A 27,546-nucleotide genomic window follows, 5' to 3' on the forward strand; every position below is an offset into this window, starting at 1 on the left:
TGCAATGTTTTTCTTATATATTAAAAGATAAATCTTCATTTTTTATATCTTACAACTAATCACTCTATTATTATTCTATATCTTATGTTTTCTCGATTTTGCTTTTTCTCTCTCTCTCTCTCTCTAATGTTGCATTTTTTAAAAGTTGAAGATTTTATTTAAACACAAACGGTGTTAAATTTATTATCCTGTATAATCCTCATGGTTATAACATTGATTTTTTTCTATCAGCATCTATATAGAAAAAATATAATGTGAAAGATTAAGTCCTCTCTTTTCTCGCACACACGCTCTTTAATCTCTATCCAGATCTTTCGCGCGCATCAATTTACTGCCTCTCAGGAAAGCGGTGGCTTTCTAACGCGAAAGATTAGCGTGCGAGCTAACCGGCCCCCTCCCCCCCTCGCCCCTCCTCCGATGAACGTTTTTATTATTCTCCTCCATCGTTTCGGTGTCGCGTCGCGTCGAGAAGAAAAGAGAAGAGAAGAGAAGAGAGCCGCCGTCCACCGTTTCCTTTCACCCTCTCGCGCTTGTGGAAACGAGCTCCCGTCCTTCGCGACATCGCGCCTCATCGTCGTAAATTCGCAATATCTCCGACATGCTTCAAACCCGCTCGTCGAGCGCGCCGTTGTCGTCCACGCTTCTTTGGCACCGCCTGCGGCTTTTTCGCGTTCTTCTCTCGTCGAGTTTCAGTGAAAGTGACAGGAAAATCGTACGACGAGGCAGTAAAATCGCCGCCGGGGCAGTAACTCCCCGAAGAAACTGGGCGAAGCGTAGTTTAGATCGTAGCGCGCGCATCGCGTCAAAGGATGCACCGACCGACGTTGAGAAAGCGTATCGATGGATGTGCGATCGGTCGCATCGTAAATTTCCACTGAGTGGAAACACTACCCAATATCCACCGATAACATGCAGGCAATTTGAAAATGTGTGATACTAAACACTCGGTTCTTGTCTTAAGACCTACTTTATCTTTAGCAATTATGTATCAGTTTCTTCCTTCAGATCACAGTAAAATTTTTTCAATATATAAAAGAGTATTGAAAACAATATAGGTAGTCATTTCACTTTTTTGTAACGTATTTTTCTATTTTACAAAATAGATACATTATATATCGTTAGAAACATTAATATTTTAACCATTAAAGAATATAATTTGTAACGATAGGATATGGGAAAGTAGTTTTGCTCTTATTTAGATTTTTGTCTAATTTTTATTCTTTTCATTTCATAGAAAAAAATATTTCTCCAAAATTTCCAATTATTCATCTAGATAAAATTCTCCTACAAGCATTTCGAATCTCAATTTTTTTATCCCTATGGTAAAATTTAAAGATCACGAGTAAGATTAATATAAAAATTTATAATATACATAAATTCAGTAAACTCTCAAACAGTCATTGAATAAATATAAATATTAATAATAATATATATAATATTTTCTTCGTCTTTATATATACACAAATCTGCAAAAATGTTTACTACTGTGTCGAGTTCATCTCACCGAATATCCCGTCTCACTCTGTTTCTTCATGTCACGTTGCATCCGGTTTTCTCCCAGTTTCTCTCTCTTTCTCTCTCCCCGTTGCTTTAATTGCGTCTTCCTTCTTTCACTTAATTATCCTCCTGAAATCAACGCGGTTAGTCTCGTCGCACATGGAACAGAAGCTTAAACAATGTTTCTCAAAACTAGGTGAGCCACTTTTACACCACGCCGCGATCGGATCGCGTTGAATCTTTCCGGCTATTCGCCTGTACAAATTATTCTGTCACGGATAATGTATGGTAAAATCTAGAATAACCGTGGAACTTATTGTTAGAAGTAACGCGATGAAATATAGAGCGAATGATAATCACGGAATACATAAGAAGATGAGGCATTTTTACAGAACGTCATTTGGAAAATGTTGGGCAAGATTTTTGCGATAATGCATCTGCTAGAATTATTCTATCGCAAATCTTTACGACTATTCGTCCGTATGAAATATTTTATCGCGAAAAAGGAAATGTAGAGAAAGCTATATAAAATATGTTGGCAAATAATGTAATTATCGTTACTCTTATTGACATAAAAAGTTTGTAAAAAAAAAGCGACCTCGTTTACATACATGCACTATTATTAAAAAACTTTGTAAAATTTATTTCTATATTTTTTTAATACAAATTTTATATCAAATTATAAATTTTATACTTATAATTTAAAAAAGTAAAAAATGTTATTTTATTAATATCTAATATTTATGTAATATTTGCTTCTAATTCTTGACCATACGTACTTCGTAAAAAAATATGCAAACTCTACGCAATTATTGAAAAATGCAGCTGCTATGTCTGAAGGACGCAAGAAAGTATGATGCATCATCTCCGAATATATTAAGTATCCTCTTACACTTAAAATTGCTCTCCTCAACTATATGTATTGACAATATTTTAATAAGAGAGTTCTAATTGAAAATACAGAGATTCTATTGCCTGTTTTAACGATACATTTGCAAGTTCCTTAAAATTTCAAAAAGATATAGAGCTGAGTCACACATATAATTACGGCATGATGGATTAGATAAATCGAGAGAGGAACAACAAAGACTGACAAAGTCAACGCGCAAAGATCGATTATCATCATTCCTTTCCGTTATCACGAATTATCAGCGCGTCTTTACACTCGACTCCCCGGGTAACCCAATTTCAACGATATCAACGTACACGCATACCTGTTACGCGACTCGCGTGTTATGTGCCGTGCGACACGCACGCATAAACTCGGTGTACGAGCATAAGGCAATCCGAAACGTTTCGATTTCACGATAGATTTCAAAGTTTCTCCAAGTTTTGCAGAACGTTGTGATACGTTAACATGTTGTTATTGCCTTCTTGAATATAAAGTAAGCGAAAATATCTCAAACATGTGAAAGATTTCTCTAAAATTATTAAAATGTCTGTTTAGCTTGAATGTTGAAAAAGAACTTCCCGGAAAAAAAAAAATTAAACTTTAACTCTCAGTTTAATTAATTCTTTATTTTTGCAATCAGAATTTGCAAAAAAAAACCTTACCTATATTTGAAGCAATGTTTGATTTGCAATACAGTACAATTTTTGGGAATTTCATAACTGACTCTGTAATAATACGTAGCAAAAGTTTAAGGAAGAAGCAAGTTTCAATCGTGCAATCGAAATTTAACGAGCTTCTAGAAACGTGGCAATAATGAATTGAGGAATGCTTCCAAAATTTCGAGCGTTCGCGGAGATTCGATATCAATCTGCGGAATTCGCTAGCATGATTTCTCGCTCACATCGATCACACAGGTGAAATAGCACGCGCGTAATACACAAAACGTAGTGTGCGAACTGAAGTAAGAGTACGTCAGATGCAGCGTTCACGTACATTCACAATCGTGCGTTACCTGCAAGCGTTCGCAGGTGCGTCTATATCGAGGGCCCTCAAAGGATAGCCGGAGAAACGGCAGATGGTACAAGCGTGTCGACCAATGTGGTATATAAAAAAGGGTGATGAAGAGCGAAGGGCGAAGGGCGGTCGAGGAAAGACAGAGTTTGGAAGATGAAGAGTTAGCTCGGGAGAAAACACATGGAGAAGGAAAAATATGTGTTGGAGTGAAAAAAAATATACGCTTTAATTATACAATAAAAGATACAATAGGAATGCACAAGACTTATTCAGCATTTTATAATACTGATTCACATTTTATTAAATAATTGTTATTGTATCTAAAGGTAATAACGAGTCGACTTGAAAGAGCTCAAAGATAAGAGTCGAGATACATGATAAAGAGTTTGAAAGTGTTGGGAATTAAAAAAATCGAAATTGAAAATCGACAATTAGACAGTTGAATGCTACTAATTCGAATATTTACGCATTTATGTATAAAATTACACTTAAAATAATCGTAATTACATAATTGAGAGCAGCTTGGATAAATTTTTGTATGTTTTTTTTCGTAAGACTCGCGCCTAAATTGCAGTAGAGTCCTGGCTTATTGAGTCAAATGCGAAAGAGACTTGAAGTGAAGTGTCGCGAAGAATTTTCTAGCTGTTCTTCGAGCGCACGAGTGAGCGGATGAAAGGCAACGACGAGCGTCGAAATGAGCGCAAGTAGCAAGAAGAGAGTCAGGAGAACGAGGGGAAAAAGAGAGAGAGAGAGAGAGAGAGAGAGAGAGAGAGAGAGAGAGAGAGAGAGAGAGAGAGAAGGCAACAAAATGCGAGGCAAGCGCGAGCTTAAAGTTTCCCCGTTATCGGCGCACGTCTAAGCAACTGATAAAAGCCCGTGTTCCTACGGACAGATAACAGGCGGAATGGCCCGGTATAAAGAGTTACATAGATAGAGGCAGATAAAGCACGGTCCACGGAACAGGTGAATATCGCGACGGGGGCAGACCAACGCCCGAACCTCGTCGGTCTTCGCGTTGTGCGCCGATTCGACTCGCAATTCGCTCCTCTCGGCTCCTTTACTCGCTCGATCGTAACGCCCGGTCCGATTCCGTCCGTTATTGTCGGACTTTTCCGTCCGCGATACGCGAAAGTGCTCTTTCGGTTTCCTCTTTGTGTTGTCGCGCCACGCCGCGCTTCCGGAAATGACGTCTCCTCGCCAAGACCCGTGAGCGACCCTTTTTCTTCCTGCTTCACCTCCCTTTTCTCCCCTACGACGCACTCAATTCTACAGCGAGATCTGCCTTTCTCTTTATATCTCTTTTTCCCTATCTCTTTCCTCCCGTCTTGCTCTTCTCATATCTCTCTTTCTCTCTCTCTCTCGCTCTCTTTTTCTTCCCCTTTTTCGTTTATCACCCGCGCTTTGTCGCCAGCACCCGATCTGCAGAAAACCTAAACCTACCCACCTACTCTTACCGTCTCTTTTTCGTACGCCTTTGGATATCGTCCCTCGTCCGGTACGTAAAACCTCTTGGAGATATCTTCTCCCGGTGGTCGTGGCGGAAAAAGAAACCCAATATTTCATGGAGACAGATCGTTATTGGGGCGTGCACTACAGGTACTATCCCGCTCTCTACGAGTCGATCTCTCGTGGTAGGGGAAAGGATACGACGGGGATGACTATCGCGGATAAGGGATAACGGGAAGGGGGGGTCTCTTCGTCTCTTAGGGTCGTCTTCATCGTCGTTGACGACGATGACTCGGATGAATCCGCCAAGACGGAGGAGAAAGCGACTTTGGAAAAACACTCAATCGATCTTTCCGTCTCTCTGTTGCAGCGGCGGCATGGCCGGGCAGCACTACTGCCTGCGCTGGAACAACTACCAGTCGAACATGACGTCCGTGTTTCACCAGCTCCTGCAGACCGAAGCCTTCGTCGATGTCACCCTGGCGTGCAACGAGGCCTCGTTAAAAGCGCATAAGGTAGGCTGTTGTGAGTTGTGAGCGCGTGGAGTAAAGAGAAGGCAGGAGATCGATCACGTGCAGAATCGAACGTTAAGCTCTCGATTTAAAACCGAAATGAAGAATTCTAACAAATTTCGATCATTTCGCAATACATATAAAATTAGAGAAATTATTGTATTATAGTTTAGATAAAAAAGGAAAAAGATAAGTTTAATTTAATATTAGCGAGTCTTAACCGAAACGTTGAGAAAATATACAGCTAGTTCATAATTATTACACATTTAAAATATATGAAGTAAAATTAGCAAACTAAAAAATTGAAGACAGTTTGTTTTGCATAATAATATCACACGTGAGATTTATTTCGCATAATTCTTAATGTTGAATTATTCTTATTTTCTTATTTCCTCCCTTACTTTTGGTGTCTATGTTTATTATAGTCTAATTATAGTTCTGCTTCGATTATCACTTTCAACTATCGACTTCAATAACGTAGAAAATATTTATGTTTAATAGTTCTTAGACTTTTTAATTCTGATTCGAATGATGTCTCGATCGTCAAATTCTCGTAACAAAATATCGATATACGTTGACTTTAAACGAGAAAATTATCCGAAAAGATTTAAGGCGGATAATTTTTTGGCAATACTTGATTTGTCGATTAACTGTGATTTTTAATCGGAAATAATCTTTCTCTATATATCTACATATTACGATATTTCATTTTTTCATGTGTGCACAGGTGGTGCTGTCGGCCTGTAGTTCCTACTTTCAAAAACTCCTGCTGTCGAATCCCTGTAAACACCCGACCATCATCATGCCGCAGGACGTGTGCTTCAACGACCTCAAGTTCATCATCGAGTTCGTCTACCGCGGGGAGATCGACGTCTCGCAAGCGGAGCTTCAGGTGAGCGCGCGAAAATAAGGTCGATCTTTCGCCGCGATCGCGCCGATCGTCGCGAGCAACGATTTCTCCCATAACGCGAACTAATTTTGATTTTAGCGATGTCTGCGACAAACGGCGTGAAAGAATACGCAATATGCTACCAAATAATTACATATATATTTATAATTCTTTCCTCCGTTTTCAAAGACATAGAATGACATATTGTATCTGATTCCAAATGATACATATTGCTATTACAGCATGTTGATTATTACCACGATGGTAACATTTGACAATGACATTTTTGTTGATTTATAATAATATAAATTGTATAAACTGTCATATATATAAAGTGTTCATTTTTAAAAATATACATATAAAACGTAAATAAAAAACTTAGGAGAATAGCTCTAACGACGTCATCGATTGATGATGTTGCGCGCAATATCGGCGTTCGAATCCAATATTTATTTGTCAGTGCAATATTTTGGTTATTATTTGTAACCATTCAAAGATATCGGCACAAATCTGGCAATTGCGTTCTCAGTTGATATTTTGAATATTTAAACGATTTACATTCTTAAAACCCTTCCTGCGTATTGAAGGTCCGAAACATCCGAATCTTGCATTCGTCACAGTATTAAATAACGATGAACGCGATCGCTTCGTTTTATCTTATCGCTTACGAGCTATTACGACGCACTGTGAGTTATACGTTGCTCGTATTATTGCAAGATCTTTCGTCAAATTGATAGCGATTCCGTTCCAAATAAATGCAAACTCTACTATCTATCATTCGCTTGCCTATTTTGCTTCTCTAGTGATTTATAAGCATTTTATGATCTATAATATTTTATCAGTCTTCTTTACGTCATAAATACGTTACAAAAATATTTTTTATATTGCCCAATGCTATTTTAAAATTAAAGTATACTAATGTTATGACATCTGTGAAAGGTTTTATTATTGAAAAAAAAACATTAATTATTTTTTTAATTATTTTGCAAGTGATTTAAAATATTCGGAAATTTTTTAAAACATAGGATGAATATAATAATAACATATAGATGACACGTTATATGTATGATTATTTACAAGTAATTATCTATATCGCAGAAAAATATAATAATATAATATAATCAGATATAAATGTACATAAAGTTATGAAAAGATCTGATATAACATATGTAATTGTATCTGACGATATAAAATTACATGTGTCATTAGATCTTTTCATAAATATCATCATATAAAATTACACATATTTTATCAGATATTTTCATAACTAATTATTACATCTGACCATATCATATCATTTTTAAATATTAAAAAAAGAAAAAGTAAACTATTCTTAAGCAAGTATTTTAACAGTATAGCAATTATTAAATAAAAATGCTCTTAACAGAGTAACATAAATAAAATATTCTTTACATAAATTCACAAGTTCAATATATGAAAAACATAAGCTTTAAAGAAAGATCTATTTAGAGTATATGTACATATTTTTTTTTTTTAATCATTGTAATATATATCAGCGACTCAAGTTGTAGAAGAGTAACCTAGGGGAGAAAGTACATCGGGATTGCACGTGATCTTCTCGATAAATTATCGTCTAAACGCATTTTACGATATTCGCTAGGTGAAACACGTTCCGGGTGCTTTAGCATGTTCGAAATGGCAAGAAAGTACGGTGAGAGACCAACACTTTCTCGCCAGAAGAGAAGAGTCTCCAGTATATTTTTTTCTCGTAAGAATGCTCTACTACCATCTGACACGACGCGTGCAGCTTCAAAAGCCACAAATATTTCTAAAACACCTGCTTTAATAACTTCCAACGTGAAATCTTCAAGTACATAATTTTAAAAACAGAATAAAAATGACATCAGTTTATATTCTTGGTATATATAAAGTTATACCACCGATCCTTCGAAAAAAAATGTATTATACAATATTTTCATATACACTATCAAATGCAAATATTCAATATTTTTTACCAATCAGATAAATTTATAAAACCTATATCTTTTTCATCATATCTCCTACTATACCGCGAAAATTACCGACCGCAGAAACATTCAGCCATTCACTTTCCAACGTTTGCCAAGAAAGCAATCTTTGCGGTCCGAACGGACGTTTCCTTCCCGAGATCGCAAAAGCGGTAAAGCGAAGCTTTACCGACGCGGAGGCGCTCTACCTTACCGGCCCGCACTTCACTCGATATTCGCTCGTGTCGGTAACGCACAGTTACAACAAGAGGAACTCCCTTATCCGTTGCTCCGGTTTATCCGCCAAAGGCAGACGCGAAGCAGACGTCCGTCGTCGATTCGATTCGATTCGATTCACCGCCATCGCGAGCGCTGCGCGCGCTCGTGCGCGTTCGAAATGCCCGCTCCGAGCAGCGAGTGCTCCGACGCGACGTTTCGCCGGCCGGCCGGCACGCGCGGCTTGCTTTTTCACGGAGTCTCGCGATATCGCGCACCGTCCATCCGTCCGTTTGTCGGCTTTATCGTCTCTCAACTCGTGCTCCGAAAACTTTTCCTTCTCCTGCATCTTGGACGCCCGCGCGCGCATGTGTTATCCGGTTGTGTGTGCCTCTATGTGTGCGCGTGTGCGTGTATATGTGTATGTGTGTGTACGGGGGGGGGGGGGGCTAAAGTGTTCCAGATTTTCGCGCTCAGAGGACTCAGATAAATCGCGACACACGGATAAGATAAGAGAGGCGCCGAAAGAGGAACGCCGGTCTTTCAGGATGTCTCGCCAGTGATAAGGTACGGCACGCACAGCTGCACCATCCTTTCCCTGTTTTTTTTTTGTCTTCTCTCTCTCTCTCTCTCTCTCTCTTTTTTTCTACTTCTTTCTCGAAATCTCTCTTCTTTCTTCGAAGATTCAATTCTTCGATGTTTCTAACGATAATAAATCGTGCGTACAATGAACTAGATGATTTCTCATATAGTAAATATAATGATGTACAGTGTGTGTCATAAGTTTTCACGATTGTTACTCGTTATTTTGAATAAGGTGAGGAACGCTCTCTTATTGCTGAAAAATAAAAATATAAATGATGTTTTTTTTTGTAGAATTTTATATATTTAAACATGTAATAGATAAGAGAAAAATATTTTACCTAAACAAGTAATTATAGGGTGTAAATGTTAAACTCTCTGTATGAAATTTAATACGCAAGTGATAAACACAATTATCGCGTACTAATTACGTTGAAAATGCAAACTCTATTTGGATTCTGAAGCTCTGTAAAAATAATCATAATAACATCCCGTCTGGGATGTGTACGCGATAATATTCTCTCATATTATCGTTTTCATACGATAATTTATTTCGCACGCAATCCAACTCATCACACAAGTAAATTAGTTATATATTATCTCTAAATTATTTCAAATAATTTGTAACATTACTGATACGATTTCGTTATGATTGCACATTCAAAAAAATGTCGGTGTGAAATTTATTTTATTATATTGGATTTTATTGTATTGGATGTTCGAAAAACTTTACGCTTTTATTCTGCAAACTCATTTCTAACTCAATCAGTAAAATCAACATACGTGCCTATAAAATATAGATATTTGATTGAACTTCTGATAAATCGCGTTTAGAAGGAAACCACTTATCGTGTTTTAGAACAAAACCACAAATTATATTTAAAGAAATTTTATAGAAAAGAAAAATTTTCTTTTCCTTCATTATTATTGTATTTTAAGTTATAAAAAGAGATATCGTATTTCTCTTGCCTTACAATTACAGGAATATAATTATATAATCCGATTACATGAATAAATTGTCTAGTTTAAATTCCCACTTTATATTTTTGTCAATTTGTCTGCACCCAAAAGCTACGCTTTAATTTCGCTCTGCATTATTTCAAATCAATTCTTAATTCAGTCATATACGGCCAATTTTGACAGAGTTTATTTATCGAATAATAAGATTGACTTGAATCGATTTGATCGTTTTTCTTGGCTGTATTTTTGTCCTGTCTTGCTTATAGCGCGATATTGAATAAAATCTTCAAAGCGGACACTTAATGCAAAGTCGCGCGATTTATCGGAAACGAAAGATTATTTTCGCCGTCCTTCGCGGGGCACGAAGAGGAGGATGCTTTGGCGACCGACTATTTGGACCGTGCGCCAGACGTCGGACGACGAACCTGCATCGCCGTGTATATATGTGTATGTGTGTATGTGTGTGTGTGTTTTGAGTGCGAGCCAAAATTAAATCTTTCTCGCCAACGAAAGCGACCCCGGCGCACCATCGTTAACCGTCGAATACGATCGTGTTGTCGAATTTGGCTTAGATCGCTGCAAGCTCTGATTAAGAAATAAACTAAGAGACATTTTCGATAAAGGCAACTGTAGGTACCAAGTAACATTGATTTTTTAGAAGTTGCGGACTTATTAAATTCTAATTAATTATTAATAATAATAAGAAAATTTAAAAACTCTTAAGAAGTTTATGCTTCAAATTCTTAAAAGTTTTCTATCTCTAATTTATCTATTTTATAATATTAAAAAACGATGAGAGAAATACAGACGAGAAATGTCAGATTTCTCGAATTCATTTGGCGGAACATTATAAACGGAGCAATCGTTCGCGGATGAGAATTTGAGATCGAAGGAACAGCCTATTTCACTTTTTTTACGCCCGCGATTGTTTGTCGCTCGAGCGACGATCTCTCTTTTTCTCTCTCTCTCTCTCTCTCTCCCCCATTTTTTTCATTCCCAAAGCCGCGGACCTGTGCCACTGTTTGAACCGAGTGATTGAATATTTGCGTCCCGCTGTCCTGCTCTCTCGGTATCTGCGCGCGTGCGAAAACACGCCACCGCCAACCGGCGAGAGTCGTCGCGCGGTCGCGAAGGATGGCTCCGGCCTCTCGTCATTTCGCCGTTTTTTTGCCTCCCTTTTCGCCCCGCTCCGTCAAGCGGGACGTGCCGGCACGCAACGATGCTCGCGTCCGTGATTGGTGCTCCTCGTCGAGGTGCTTACTCGACCCGAAGCCGCGTATCTTGCTCCCAGGATTCGCTCCGGGCGCAATTTCGGCCTGCCCGCCAGCCCAGCGACACAAACCGATCGCGTCTACGGGGTGTCCCGAACGCGACGGAATTTCAGGTATTTTAATTCTGAAACGCGCGCGAAATTACTTGGACATCCCATCTTGTTCTGTTTATCGAAAATAAAATCATACAAATCTACACGCAAGAAAAATCCTATATATATTTTATTCTTTTATATACATATATATCACAAGATTGAAATATAAAGAATTATAATGTTGATTTATTCAGGACATAAGTATAGATAATGAAAATTTGTACTTTAAAATTTATTTGGAACTTTGGTAAAATATTAATTTGACCTTTGATAATCGAACTATTTAGTAATGAAGATTAAAAATTACTGTCAAATAATAATCTAATAGTTTAAGAAAGTTAAGTCATTGCGATATGTAACGGTAATCTGGGGACACTCAGTATACGAAACATTCTTAGGTCCTCTTGTCCGGTGCTCGGATTAAATTGAACTTGTACGCTCCGCATACACTTCCACTATCTTGCCTCAGAGTTTTTATTATTTCAGTATCATTTGTATAGTACGCTCTTTTTGCATACTTAACGAGTAAAGTGAAAAAAAAATGTGTAACAATATTTGTCACAAATTTTATAACACTTAATGAATAATTTTTATAGAATTTACATTTGCCATAATGTAATTATTCTATTGTCGATTGTTTGATTTTTTTCATTTTTTAATAAATGATAAAAGTGATCATCTCGCGTAAAAAGATTTAAGATTTTCAAACACAGAATTAATGTGACGTTAAAAAATCTATTTTTGAAGATATTATAATCCAGAAAAATACGAGCATATCTACATTTGAATAGCCTACGATTACGTCGGTGATCATAACGCGATATACATTTCGTATTTCATTTTCGGAGGAAAGCCTGTACAGACCATCGACTCCGTCCCTCGTTGTCCTTGACACGGCAGTGAGACGACGACACGCGAAGAAAACGCGTATCTCTTGTGTGCATCGCGTTCACCGCGCGCGCTTGTATGCACAGTCATATATAGGGTGCTTCTAAAATTTGTTCTACATTCTTCTCACGCTTTAGATAGCAAGTTATTTCTTTATTACATACTTTTGCACAAAGATATCTCGTTATCTGTATATTGATAAAGCATCAATATGTATAATCGGGAAATACATGAAATCCATGCTAAAAAAACTATTTTAACAAATTTTACTTTTAATTATATAAATATAAATATAGTAACATTATATTTCTATCAAACTGATTATGGTACTTAATTTTCCGTCGTGCGAGATAATTGATAAGCAAAAATGTATTCGCGATCATTGATCAAGAAAAGACCACCGCAAAGTCGACACTACTGTTGTTCGATGGCCTCGTTCTCGATCGGAGCGTATCCTTTCCACGACCGTTTGAAATAAATTCTCACAACGAGAGGCATAAAGAGAAAAGAAGGAACGCCATTGTTCTTTATAGATACCCGAATTTCGATTAATACGATGCTTGCTATAGGCACGGAAAAATGATCTCGTGTCAATCGTCGCGTTTCTCTCGTCACGTGTGAAAATTTGCATACGCACGTTTTTCGCGGAAATGAACCTGAATCCAAAATTAACAATCTGATTCGACTTTCTGATTTTTATGGCCTTGAATCTTTATCGGTCGAATTTATTTATATGGAAGAGGTAATGGATACAAATCGCGCAATCGGAAGAATGCAATAACGAGGGAGGTGGCAGCGACAGAAGTGAAGGAGGAGAAGAGAAGGGAGAGAGCTAGAAAGAGATTTATCGAGTCGAGTTGCAACGCGGTTTAACCCCCGAAATTCACGATGTGTCGCAGATATTGACGGGACCTGCTACGTGAGACATAATCGATACAAGGGGTAGAGCAGCGCGACTACTACTGCGAGACGGTGTGTAGCTATATATTTTAACTCCGCCGGATTTAATCAATAATCGTAACGTTAACTGATATCCGCGCGATACTCTTCACTCTTCAGTGATCGTCGAGCGTCGGGTTACTCTGTTTTCTCCTCATTTTCGTTCGCGTTCCAAGAGCTGTCCGATACTATTAACACAATTTTAGTTGCATATCTAAAGACAGTGACACAGAACTCAACTTAAATTGACAAAACCATAATCTTAAGTTTATTCTACTATTTAGTTACCTTATATATTAAAAAAAAAAAAAAAAAAAGATATAAATCTCGTGAACAATTAGATCATTTTTGAGTAAAAACAATCTTTGAAAAAATAACTACATTTTTATTCAAAATAATAGCAGTATGTTTATATGATTACTACTTTTTGTCAAAATTTATTTAGCAAGTTTTGTTAATTATTTCTTTGGATTTTAAATATTTAATCGTATCAACTGAAATTGAAGGGGGTATAATTAAATATAAACTTATCATGAAAATATATCATCATACACATGCACATTGAGTAACTTTCTATTTATTACATATGTCATGTATTAAAATATTAATAACGTGAAACTAACTTAAAACTACTTAAGCCTAACTAAATAATCGTCAAATTTTGTAATTATATATATTGTTTCATCGCTCTAGTTTCCCGATGCATTAAATAATGCAAATGTCGGCCTAGTATATATTGAAAAAACAATCGTATCGTTCAATTTTTCACTTTTATATTATCAAACTACCTTTCTTTGGTTTTACTCTTACTAGTTTTTAAACATTTACAAGTTTAATTTTATATTACATAATCTTTATATAAATTTATCAATTATTCGCGCTGGAGCTTTCCATTCAGTTGTTGGAAAAATATTTTTTTTTATCTTATCACATACGATTCGAATTATCACATGCTTGTGCGAGAAAAAAAAACATATAAGAAAATATCGAATAGTATCGATTTTCTCGCGGTAGAAAAGGAGTCGAAAAATATCAAACGCCCTGTTGAATTTAAGTATCCTCGTGCAACATGTATCTGCGACGTGCATGCGTCTCATGACATGTGGCTGCTCGGTCACGAATATTCGTGGAGCGGACGCGCGCGCGCCTTTTTCGGGAACCGCCGTCGTCTGTGCTGTTGCTGTTAATCGGCGCCACGAGCATTCTGCGACTGCTGCAGAAAGCTTTCGTGGCGAGCGACATCGATCGGATAGCGGAACGTACGCTTGGCCTAAAGTATCTTCGTTAGGCGGGCAGGCAAATAGGCAGGTAGATAGATACTCGCGAAACGGGGCGACGAAACCGAGAAAGAAAAGAAAAAGGGAGAAAAAAAGGAGAAGATAAAGGACGCGAGGAAGAGAATTCACGCGGGTCCGATGAGTTTACTCGCGCGACTGTACCGGGTGTCTGCGCTTCATCGCGGCCGCTCTGGTCGAACCGTCGTCGAGCACAGAGTGGAGCGAGCAGAATAAACTTCTCTTAATCTCGAATAAAAGAGACCTATTGCCGGACGTGTTATCATCGCCACAGAATAAATCTTTTTTTTCTAAATTATATAATATTTAATCGCCATATATATAATAAAATAAAATTTCGATAGTTAAATATTCGGCAATTAAATGCGCTTGTCTTGTGCATACAAATATATTAATATAATTAGTTTACACGTTTGTGTGCAAGAACAATCGCAGATTATATATATGCATTAGAATTATAACATTTAATTTTTGAAATAATCGAAATTTGAAAGAAGAGACAAAGTAGGAAAAATACACAGTAAAAAAAAAAGAGAATTATATAAAGATTTAAAAAACTGATCTAATATATTCGCGATGAGCCTTGTCAACGAAGCATCTTACAATAAGCCCATTCATTTCGCATAATTTTACTTTCTAAGCGAACTTTGTTTCCTTCTCTATTCTATTATCTCCCCTGTCGTTGTATATATTTATTATTTGTATATGTATATACGCGAGACTGATAATTCCGTTCGTCACGAGGGTACCGGAGCATCGCTCTGTAGGTCGTGGAATGACTTCATGACCGTAGCCTCCTTATCTCCCTCTCCCTCGTTCGCTCGGTTAAAAGAAGGGTAGAAAAAGTAAACGGGGTGAAGGTAGCAGAAGACAAAATGTGGATAGAGAAGTAACGGTGGAAGAGAAGTGTGTAATTCGGAAACTTTGCGCTTCCTCGGCCGACTGTACCCACGGTTTCTCCAGCGCGACGTGCATGCGTGCGTGCGCGCAGAACTGCACGCTACGAATCCGTGTGTGCGTGCGCGCCGACGCTGTGCACGCGTGTTGTAAGCGTAGCGAGAGAGCGGGAAGAGCAGAGGAGGGTCGAAGCAAGCGAGCAAGCGAGCAAACAAGCAAGCGAGCGAGCGAGCGAGCGAGCGACTGGAGCTGCAGATTCCCTTTGTCCGCGCAAGCTCTGCAGCATCCCGCGACTCCGCGTCTCTCTTCTCTCTCTCTCTCTCTCTCTCTCTCTCTCTTCTGCCGCTGCTTCCCTCTTCCTCACCTCATCCTTCGTATATCTCTCGGTTCCCGTCATCTCTACCTCCTCCCTCACCTCTCAGCCCCTAAGTTCTCCTCGTTCTCTCTCTGTCTCTCTCTCTCTCTCTCTCTCTCTCTCTCTCTCTCCCTCCCTCCCTCTCCCTCCCTCTCCCTCTATACTTCCTCTTGTTCGCCGAATCTGTGCCCTCTCTCGCGCCTCTACCCTCTACCCACTCTTTCCCCCTCCCCTCTTCCGTACCTCTACTCCCCCGTCTATGCCACTCGATCGCTGCTGAGTCGAGTCAGCCCGACGCAGGGCCGGCCCGAGGGAGGAATAATCCGAGGGCCCGTCAAGGGCGCACGGAGGGGGTAATTCGATCGTCCCCGTATGTCCACCACGCCGCTCCGGGGATTCGAATTATTAAACTACGCGATTCTCTCCTCTTCCCTCCCGCTCGCACCATCCCAGTCGCTTACGCGTCTCGCGTCTCGCGATACCGCGATTTAACGTTGGATAACGGCTTCGATGCCACCGCTACGATCCGTGCGTTTGACGCGCGGTCGAGAATCCCTCAAATGACGCTCAAAGCTTTCCCCGGGGGAGAAGGATTGCTGTTAACTCTCTCGCGTAAACACGCGTTTTTTTCCATGTGCTTTTAAGATTTTCCACAAATATTTAAAATCGGAGTAAAGGAAAAGATGGTGCAAAATTTTCTTAACGTAAGATTTTGCCGATTTTTACGACTTAAATTTTCCCTTTCCTTTTGAAGAGTATAAGAGTATAATTTTGAACTTTCACAAATTTTCCTAGAAAACAGTGTTCAGGCTTTTAACTTTTAACTATATTAAGAATTAACGATCGTTCGTACGAGTAGTAAAATATTTACCTCCTTGATGGGGCTCCGGATTATTCTTCAATGTTGCATCTCTTTCAATTCCTATTTAACGTTACATATAGGATATATAAGAATATTAAATAATAATAATTATTAAATAAATAGAAATGTTACATTATATTTTAATTTTTAATGTTACTTTAAAGTAAAAAAAATAAATGAACTTATTGATAATTTATAATATAATTAATGATAATTTATAACTGAGAGGGTGGAGAATTTTACGAAAAATCATAAAATTTAGAATTTGAAAATGATTCGACTCAAGTAATTTTATCAACCAATCCAGAACCGAAAAAATATACTGCATCTTTAAATCTTATACTGTCTTCACAATCGTCTGAAATGTTAGATACATTTCTTTTTTTATCTTGTACGACGATTCAAGATTTGTATTACATTCCATTTGTAAAAATTCTACGGAAAAGGGTTTTTTTTTTTTTTTTTTTTTAAATTAAATTTAGTCATGTACGTAATAGGTAAGAAATATCTCCATTATTCCAATTCCCGAGCACGTTAATCACGCACGCGTGCGCGCGCGTACATTCGCAGTCAAGCGCGAGGCGTCGCGTCGGATCGAACGTGTCAAAGTAAACGATCGTTCGGTGTGCAACGAAAAATTCCACCCACCTATTCTCCCTACCCTCCTTTCCCTTCCCTTTCTCCCTTTTCTGCGCCGTCGCCAACAACTTTTGCGAGCGCGCTCGAAAAATCCTCGTCGGAGAAAGTTTGTTTACGAACGGGCCACAGGGGGAATACGATTCGCCGATCGACCGGATACACTGGAGCGGGTTACGTCGACTGTAAGAGTATTGGTAAAGGGTGTCAAAGGTGTAAGATTATGTTATGTCTATGCGAGCTTTTATGAATATTGAAACAGGGGAATACCGCTTTTTAAATTCTTAAAGGACGTCTCGCGCAACGTAATATTTGAAATTCTCAGAAAATTACTTCTTTCGTTTCTAAATCATTTTCTGCATATCGAAGCGCATATCGATATCAGTATCCTTTTAGATTAGATAGTCGCCGAAATCGATATTTTAGAAATAATTTATTTTCGAATAAAGATATTGTACCATAGAAAATTAAATCGTACTATTATATGCGATTGCTGATTCGTTGCATTGATAAATATTTAAAAATGAAAGGTTCTCTTTTAGTGCAATTAATCAAATCATTTATTATTTATTTAAAATTTCCGATTTTCAATAAATAAGGTAAAATCAGAGATTTTAAATAAATATTAAATATCGTCGTGTACAATCGAATTTTTTTATTACAAACATAAAATATTCGTTCAATCCAATTATCCAAAACTGCAATTACTTAGCATTTATTATTATTAATCTTTAGTTTGGTTTATGTAAAGTCGATCAGACCAATGTTCAACGTATTGAAACGCACGCGTTGTCGATCGACGCTTATTAAAGCGAGTCGAAGGCGATTCGCGTGTGAGATCCGAGACACGAAATATACCAACGTATCTGGCGTAAATACGAATTAAAGGTGAGAAGGATAGCACAGAGCTTCGGTAGAAGATGAAAGGGGGAGATTTTGATTCTGTTACTCTCTCTCTCTTATAACGAGAGACTAACGATAATCATAGATCGAAACAGAAATTCATATAAAAGACGAGCTTGACAAAACATGTACACGCGAATACATTATAATAAATAAATAATATAAAAAATAGTATAGTATAAAAATCTCGACCAGCTATTAAAAATCATGATTATTACAAGAGATTAAATCACGATAGTATATATATATATGTCTGGAAAAATAATAATAAATAAATTATAAATTATAAAAATAATAAAAAAATCATTTGATAATTGTTTAATATTTGGCATATTAAAATACCGAAAAGGAAAATCTGACTTTTAATAATAATTATAATACAAAACGCGTTGGGGCTCCAAAAATGATGATGGTAAATGAAAATTAGACTCTAGATCGCTCATAAGTAGCCCGCGTCGATGAAAGGACGATAGTTCTCGGACACCCCGTAGAAGACGAGTCGGGCCTAAAGAGCGCTGTACTAGTAGCGGCCGCGTCGCCGGCCGGCCAACCGGCACCATCACCAACGCGGCACGAATACCGATTGTATAGGCGGCGGCGGCGACGGCGGCGACGGCGGCGGCAGCGGTGGTGGTGGCGAAAACAACGACACGCTCTCCTCGGGAGATTATCCCTGGTCGTCGTCCCATGCCAAAGCTCCGCCGATAGATCGATCCTCTCTGTCGCCCGCATACCTCTCGACTTAACGTCTCTTCGAGACTGTCCCGCCTCGCGTCCCGCTGGTTCGCGCGCACGTCCCTTCGTCGGAGACTCGATCGGACTGTCGACAGGGTCGTGGCGAAATTTCGCCGGGCCTACGCGCGCTTCTTTCGCCGAACTCATTCGTTAATCTTTTTCTTGAAAAATAAAGAGAAGGATCTTTCGCGAAGAGAGAGAGAGAGAGAGAGAGAGGGAGAGGGAGACGTAATGTTCGTCTATATAACTGAGAAAAGGACCGAGTTTCGATATATCGATAGACACCTTTGTGAACTTGGAAGATGATAAATCTGTTTTGTAAATTCGCGGTTTATTCGGCCGATGTTTACTTTTATCTCGAGTAGTTTTTTATTCATTCTATTTTTATGATTTTTCTCTCGTCGTCTTGGAGAATACGTACGAACGCTACTAGACGATGACCGAGCGAATTAATTGCGCGTATCCATCTGTTACAATTAGATAGCACGTGTCTCCTTGGCCGTTAATGCTAATGGGACGAATTCCCTCACGGCTCACTTGTGCGCGATGCCAGCCGCCGCGGCGCGGGGAACGTAATGTCGCATATACGCCACTGCAGAATCCGCCATCCCTCTTCCATACCCACGTGCGCGGGTACGACGATCTCCGTCCTCCGTCCTCCGTCGCTGTGCCAGCGCGAGTACCTGATATCGTCTCCGTCGCACTTGGATCGCCACGCATCGTCTCCTTCTCCTTCTCCTCCTCCTTCTCCTTCTCCTTCTCCTCCTGCTTTCCCCTTTACCCTCGCGGATGTCTGCATCCGTCTTCGTCACGGCAAAAGCCGAATATATAATATATACATCTCTCTTACTTTCGTACACGTCTCTCGGTCTATGTTCCGTATCAGCCAAATTTCTCTCTTTCTCTCTCTCTTTCTCGCGCGCGCGCGCGCGAGCGCGCGTACGTTCCTTCTCTCGTGCGTTAGCGCATACAGTCTCGCCGCTGTGTACGAGCCGTGTCTCCGTCTACATTACACGCGGATGAAATCTCTCTCTCTCTCTCTCTCTCTCTCTCTCTCTTTCTCTTTCTGTATGTCTATCTCCCTTGCTACCAGCCAGCCATGTGTCTCGGCTACGTCCTGCTCTCGGGTCGTCTCGCCCGTTTCCGCGCGGATCGCGCGCACACTGCTCGTCCTCGTCGCTCTCGCACAAGAGACGGTGAGAGACGATGAGAGACGGTGAGAGACGGTGAGAGACGGCCGCGTTTCAGTCGAGCACCGCAGACTTGGCTCGCCCCCAGTCACCCCTCCGCCCCCGACCGACCGTGGTCGTGCTTCGTCGAGTTCCCCCCTCTTACTCGATCAGCATCCCCCATTCGTCCCTCCACACCCCCGTCGGCCTCACTCTGTCCTCTTCTTTCCCGCCAGCCCTCCACCTCCCCCGCGGCTGGTCAGATACGTTCGTTCTCTCTCCGGCTCGGTCCCTCGCACGACCCGCTCGACTCACTCGCTCTCTGTCCTTCGTCGAGCACGCATCCCCCGCGAACCGTCTCCTCGTCGCTCTCGTCGAGCGCGCTAAATCTGTCCTTGTTCCTTGTCGGCGAATTTCGCGGCGTTCTCCTCTTCCTCCACCTCGTCGTCGTCGTCCTCCGCCTCTTCCTCCTCCGCCGCCGCTTCCTCCTGCTCGCCGCGTTCTCCTCATCTCCTCGCTCCTCCGAATGCCGTGCGTCCTCAGCACGGAGCGCCGAATGCCATTTCACTTTCGTTGGGCTTCGCCGCGTAGGAGATCGGGCCCTGCCAGGAATTATCCTCTCGTTCTGCGCGCTCGTAACCTCCCCGTACGCGCGTATTTCGCCCGGTATTCTCGCGGCTGCGTCGTTCGCAACGACGACGATCACGGCGACGACGACGAGGACGATCACGTCGACGACCACGGCGGCGATCACCGCGACACGTTTTCTCGCAGTGACTTTCCGACGACTTCTGCCTCCACCTCCGCCCCGTCGCTGTCGTCCTCCCTCCCGCCCATCGTCGCCGCCGTCTCCTCTTCTTCTTCTTCTTCTTCTTCTTCTTCTTCTTCCTTCGCTCTTCCTTTTCCACGTCCTCTGTCTGCCGCTACTTTCCAACCGTCACTTCCTCCACCTTCTCCTCCCCCACCCCCTCCAACTACTACAACTGCTACTACTGCTCCTCTTCTTCTTCTTCTTCTTCTTCTTCTTCGTCTTCTTCTTCCGCCGCCTCCTCCGCCTCTTCTTCTGTCTCGACGAGGGACCGTTCGCCCACGGAGCGCCGCAGCCAGGTGAGTGATAAACGATACAACTTCCTTCGCGCCCGGATACTAGAACGAAGCGTCGTCTCTCGTGAGAGGCAACGGCGTAGCGTCGCGTCGCGTCGCGTCGCGATATCGCTCGACGACCGCTACAGGGCGATGGACATTGCTCCCTCGGTGGATCTGTCGACGGGAGGAAGAGAACGAGGATGGGTGGTGGAGAGAACGAACGAGATGGAAGAGTAGAGAGAAAGCGAAAGAGAGAGAGAGAAAGAGAGAGAAAACGTGCAAGAGCTTTATATGCGGGTACTCGCGAGAGGGTTACCGTACCGAAAATCTTGCAAGATCGTAGTTGGCGCGTCGCGCCAAACCGGGGGACCCGTCGCCCCGCCACCCCGCCGCGGTTTCAAGATATTTTTGTGCCAAACGCAACGCTCGCGAGATGCAGAAGTATGTGCTGCTGCCGGTCGGCCGTCAACCTCCTTCCCTGCACCGGCACGTCTCGACTCGTCGCGATGCAGTCCGGATTTGTTTCGCGCCGCGGACTCCGCTCGAGAACGTTCTCGTTCGACGATGTTTCAAGCTCGTTCCAAGCTCCGTTGCATTCGGCCTTCTCTGAATTGTTTGAGCGTTAACGTTAACCCCTTTTTGTCTGGAAATTCGTCGAGTCTACCAGGGTTCGTGCGGCACGTGTTCTAGTGCATTAGATGCGTATTAAAAATCGTGCAAAATGTAAGAATATATGCGCGTATCGCATAAATCGATCGCCGATGCAAAAGTCGGCGATATTGTTTGAGAAAGTTTATACTTTGGCAAGTTTGTGTACAACGTGGTTTTTATGAAATGTGCACGTTGAGCAAACTTTAATATAAGTTTCCAGAATTTTATGAATATCTATAACTTTAAATTAATATCGTCATTATTATCGTTGATCTAACTATGGCTAAAACTTTGTAAGACTAGAAGTAATTAAGAAAGTATATTTAACATAAATTGAAAGAAATCAAAACTCTCTGCAGAGAGTCAACTTTTGAATTTAATAAAATCTTGTTTCTTTCTCTCACAATTGATTTTAAGTGAATTTTATTTTATCTACACTATTTAATCATGAAATATTGCCGAAACGATAAGGAGAAATAAGAAATTTTATTTAGAATGAAATATATTCAAGGAATTTAATAAGATAAGCGAAAGATAAGGATCTTCCTCTCTTTATAGTGCAAATGTCTAAAGATATATAGTTTTATTGCGATGGTTAGGTCACAATGATTTTTTTCTCTAATAACTTGTTAATATGTTTATTCTAATAATGAGATTAAAACGATTACGAGCACTGTGTCCAACACCAACAAAAACCGCAAGCGAAACTGCAAACTGTTGTCACAGTTGATACGCGCGATTTTTAGTCACAAGTAGACGCATAGCTGTCGGACCGGTTTTACCAACGTCGGTTAGGTTAACGCTAACCGTGCTCGATTCAATCTTCTTCTTTGTCTATATCACGGTCATGCAGTAATTTATAAAAAGATGAGACGTGAATTAAATTACAGTTAATAGTTAAACGATACTCGAGTAATCTGCATGTCAGCAATGGATTAATCGTGTAAGCTGTCATTTAAGCTTTGTGTTTTATTTTTAGCTGAACATTTTTACATATAAACACATTCCTATTCGTGTTTTTTAATGAGAGAAAGAAAGAGTAGAAAAGTCACGTATAAGAAAGATTTTTTGTGTAGAGATTTTTATTAATATACAGATCATAAAAGAGAGTTTGGATCATCAATATTTATGATCTATAAAGAAAAGGTAAAAAGAAATAGTTAACTATATATAGGTGAATTATGAGACGTCTACTTTGACAACACAACAATTTGTATCTTTTGCAAACTAATAAATTTAGTGGATTCGCATGTTTTCATATAAATTTTCAATATTTCGAGATTGAAACAATGTTATGGAAAGTTTGATAGCATCCGGCATATTGACACTATTATGGAACATTGGATGAGAAATGTTAAAAGACTGTCGATGTAAATTATTGACAACACGATACACACAAAACACCTTTTATATATCGGTAAATATCGCGGTATTACAAATTATGTATCGATATACATATTAATAATTTTTTAATAGCTAAATAAATCTTTTGTCAATATTTGTGCACGTGTGTACATTACTCCAAAAATTTTTCAAATATTAGTAAAGGAAATAAATCTTCATTTTATGTATACACACACACACACACACACACACACACACACACACACACACACACACACACACACACACACACACACACACACACACACACACAAAACAATTATTTGTTTGATTTGTTTTCACGCGTCAACATTTTTTAAATAAAGAAGTTACTAAAATAGAATGAATAGGACTTCTTGATTTATCGCTACACACAATGATAATGTGTCGTGACTTTCTCAAGTATTATGATGAGCGTATTATTTCGTGGAATAGTGTCGTTGCATAAAACGACATGCGAAGTACTGACGACACACGTGTTGTCGATGCATCTTAAGCTGTGTACACACCGGGTCCACGGGTTCGATTTGCTAACTCGCGAACAAATTTACTCATCCGAATTACTTTGCGATTCTTCTAATTCTTTATTAACATCAACGAACATGACTCCAAAGACAGATTTCAAGTAAAATTTATTTTTATCTGTCAAATTGGGATATTGCTTACTAAGTCATATTAAGATTTTGTTCTGTCAATATTGAGAATATCAAAGTTTCAACAATTTTTCAGTCTATGAAAAATGAAATAAAAACGTTTATCATTTTTTTTTAATTTTTATTTTGTAACTGAAGAATTTATAGAAGTTTTTTAATATTTATAAGATTTAAATAAATAAATCACGATTTCTGAGATAAAATGCTCTGTAATGTATAAACTTATTTTATACAAGAATATAACCAATATGTCAAATAAAAGTTATAATAGTTATCATTGCTTTCTTAATGTGAAAAGAATCGTGTTTGCACGCTCAATTTACAACTGTGTATCAGGGAGCAATCGAGGAAAAGCGATTAAAAAATGCGCGATCAACGGGAAAGTATACATATATATATATAATAAAAATAGCATGTTTGTTTACACAATCATAAATCTACAACGTTCAGAACACCTGACTGAATGTCCCGTGAGAAGGTGCACGCTCGTAAAAGGATTCGAAGATGGTCCCTCTTCTCGGGAAAGCTAACGTGTTGAGGGTGACTCGCTCTTACGAGAGCCCTTTAAACTATCTACGAAGCCACATCGTTCCCATTATCGAGTTCCTTCGCTCCATGTTCGTAAATACTCGATTGCATCAATGCTTGGCCGAAATCGCGGTTAGCTGTATTTTTCTTTATCAATACATCTGACAATGAGTCGAAGACACGTGCGCGAAGGGATAACTGTTCTCTTAAAGTTAAAAGAGGGAGGATTATAACTCTTGGTGTATCAAGTTTAATTATATAATTGAGTCAGTCGAGATATTAAACTAGTTAAAAAAAGTTTTTAATATTAAGATTAATTTTTTTTTTTTAATAAATGGAGACATATAGTTCTTTTCTATTATACATTTTTTTATCTTTAATATTTCTTAAGATTTTCCATGCACTTATCACACGTGACACATTTGCGTAATATATTTAGAAAAAATGCATAGGTATAACTTGACTATTAATATTTTCCGCTCATAGTGAGTTTCTAACGCTAGATACAATTTTAAGTATTTCTTCAGAAATATTAATACAACAATAACGAAAGTTATATAATTAATTAATACATGCTATGTGAAATTGTATAACATATATCAATATTTCCTATCTGTAAAAGAGATTGATATTATTCTGTTGATTTTAAAAGCGAAGTATCGATGCCAAAATTTATCGTGGATAGAAAACATGAATACTTTAATAGTCAAGCTATATCTATACCTCTAAATGTATCGTACCAATACGTCATGTTCATATATCATGTGCATGAAAAATCCTAAGATATTGAGGTGACATTAAAGTTGAAATATCGATGCCAAAAAAAGTCAATATAAAAAACAAAATAAATATTTTAGTAGCTAAATGTATATTATTTTAGTGACTCACATGCATCGCTGTATTTGCGTCATGTGCGAAATATTTCAAGATATTTTAGATCAAAGGTGAAATGTGACAAAAAGACTCGATAGCGACAATATTTTCATATCAATATCTTCATAATTAGTTTTCTTTTTATTATCCAAATATCGTATGCATTATTAAATATATTGTGAGGGGAGAAGGTAAAAACCTTCAGATATCGATCTCTAAGCTTAATATCACGGATGAAATATTTTGATACCAACAACATTCAGTTGATGACAAAATATCAATGTTTGGACTATTTAAATATTTTATGCAACACCCGCTCCTTTCCAGATGTAATGTGAAAATCCGCGGAAAGAGAAAGAGAGAAAGAGAAACATCCGCGTCTAGTTGTATTCTTACGTTTACTCGAGGACGAGCACGTGGTTCAGCCAGGGTCGCGCTCTCATTCAGAAAGGAGGTTATGTAGCAGTGTAGAGAAGTGAGAGAGGAGAGAAAGACACATATATACAGAGAGAGAGAAAGAGAAGGTTATACTCGTGACGCCCGTTACATTATCAATTCCGTTATGGCGCTGTATTCGTAATAGTGGAGACGACCCTACGACCGTCTTCGGGGATTCCCCCTCGCGTCTCGCCTTCTCTGCTCACCGGTAGTACTTTCACCTACTCTCTTTCTTGTCTCTTCGTCTCTATTTCTCTCTTTCTTTCTCTCTCCATTCGTTCTACCCCCGTTTTTCTCTCTTCCACCGCGTGTTCTCTTTTCTCTGTTCTCTGTTCTTCTTTTCTCTCTTCCGAGAGGCGGCTTTCTATATAAAGCACTTTACTTTCCCTTAGCACGCTCTCTTGGCGAACCACCCCCTCTTGCCACCACTCTTCTGTTACTCCCTCCTTCCACCCCTTCCGCGTTCTTCTTCCCATTTCCGTGAAACCTTTTCCACGAAGGTCGATCTTTTTTGCGGATTTACACCTGTTGGACCTCGCTCACGCGTTTCAATCGCTCTCTTATTTTTCTTTTCGAATAGAAACGCCGCCCGCTTCGCTTGTCAATCGTGAGGATCTTTCGGATCTGCCGATAGATTTCTCGCGCGTAAGCACACAAATTCTTTTCGCGTGTCTTTTTCAATGTTTCGACACTTTAGTGAATAATTTATCGACACGAGAACGAAAAGTTTGGTTTGATCGACAAGCAAATTTATTCAGGCAAAAAAATTTACTAAAGCAAATGTGGTTTCTCGAACGATAATAATTTTAGCAATTTTCTATTAAAATTGTTGGAAATTACTAGTTAAGATTGTTTAATATCCAACAAAGTTAACGGTTAATAAGCTTTAATTATATTTTGCACTATTGCAATATCTTACAGATTTAAATAGATTTTGAAAGAAATAAAGTGTTTTTCTTTCTCATGTTTATATTTTTACAAGCAGACTTTTAAAGAAAGATATTTTAAAAAATATGCGATAATAATTTCCTGTCATAGAATCGTAATGTAGCATAATAACATAAGTTATAAATACTTAAAGAATTCATAAATTAATCTACAAACACAAATTAAAAATAACTAAAATTAATATACTTGTTTTTTCTTTTGTCTATAAAGTTTAATAAAATTTTGAGGCGCGAATCTCGGTAAATATTTCACATGGTCTTCGCATACTTCGTAAATGATTAATTTCCGTATTACAAATTTCAGAAAAATTGATTGCAAATTAAAATCGCGATTCTTTTCGACGCGGCCTGAAAGAGACTGCAGGTTCGTTCGAAGCACATACGTAACCGGAAGTGGAGTTGCCGAAGGACCGGGCTTTTTTTCGCCGCCGTCTCGCGTCAATTAGTCCGGGATAATTGGTCGGCCGATGCCCTTGAACCTTAAGTATTGATTGGTGAGGTCGGATTCTGCCGGTGTGGCTGTGTCCCTCTTGCCTCCGAACCGATGGCACCACCCCTATGCATCCACCTCCGAACCGACCAACCAACCAACCAACCAACCACCCGCCCCGCCGCCGCCGCCACCGCCGTCGCCGTCGCTGCCGCCGCCGCCACCGTCGCCTAACCCCCGCAGCGAATCCCCCTTTTGCTCCCCCTCTCCGCGGCCTGCACAACCCTCCGTCCGTGGTTCTCCAAGTGCCGTTGCCGTTAAAGCACCGCGTGTCGGCAAAGGTTTTTCCGCCCTTTATTTATTTAATTGAACTACGAAACGCCATTTCCCGCTAGCGCAATCCGAGCCTACCTCTACCTCTACCGCCTACATCCCCTGCCCACCCCCCTTCTGCTCGTTTTCTCCACTTTCCAGCAGCCTTCCGCTCTCGAACTCGAGCAGCAACGCGAACGAAATTCCGCCGAGAATCGAATGTCG

General features: G+C 39.5%; 1 protein-coding gene across 6 annotated transcripts in view; it reads left to right on the plus strand.

The window, feature by feature from the left end:
* Nucleotides 1-27,546, plus strand: part of Psq (pipsqueak) — a 53,899-nt gene that overhangs the window by 15,350 nt on the left and 11,003 nt on the right. For 2 of the 6 annotated variants that reach the window (XM_072911004.1, XM_072911007.1), the window contains exons 2-3: nt 5,220-5,364; nt 6,089-6,253. In XM_072911004.1, coding sequence (XP_072767105.1) covers nt 5,220-5,364; nt 6,089-6,253 — 310 coding nt within the window. The other 4 variants (XM_072911005.1, XM_072911003.1, XM_072911002.1 and 1 more) reach the window with 4 other exon arrangements.

Source organism: Anoplolepis gracilipes, chromosome 2 (genome assembly GCF_047496725.1).
Source record: "Anoplolepis gracilipes chromosome 2, ASM4749672v1, whole genome shotgun sequence".
NCBI lineage: Eukaryota > Metazoa > Arthropoda > Insecta > Hymenoptera > Formicidae > Anoplolepis > Anoplolepis gracilipes.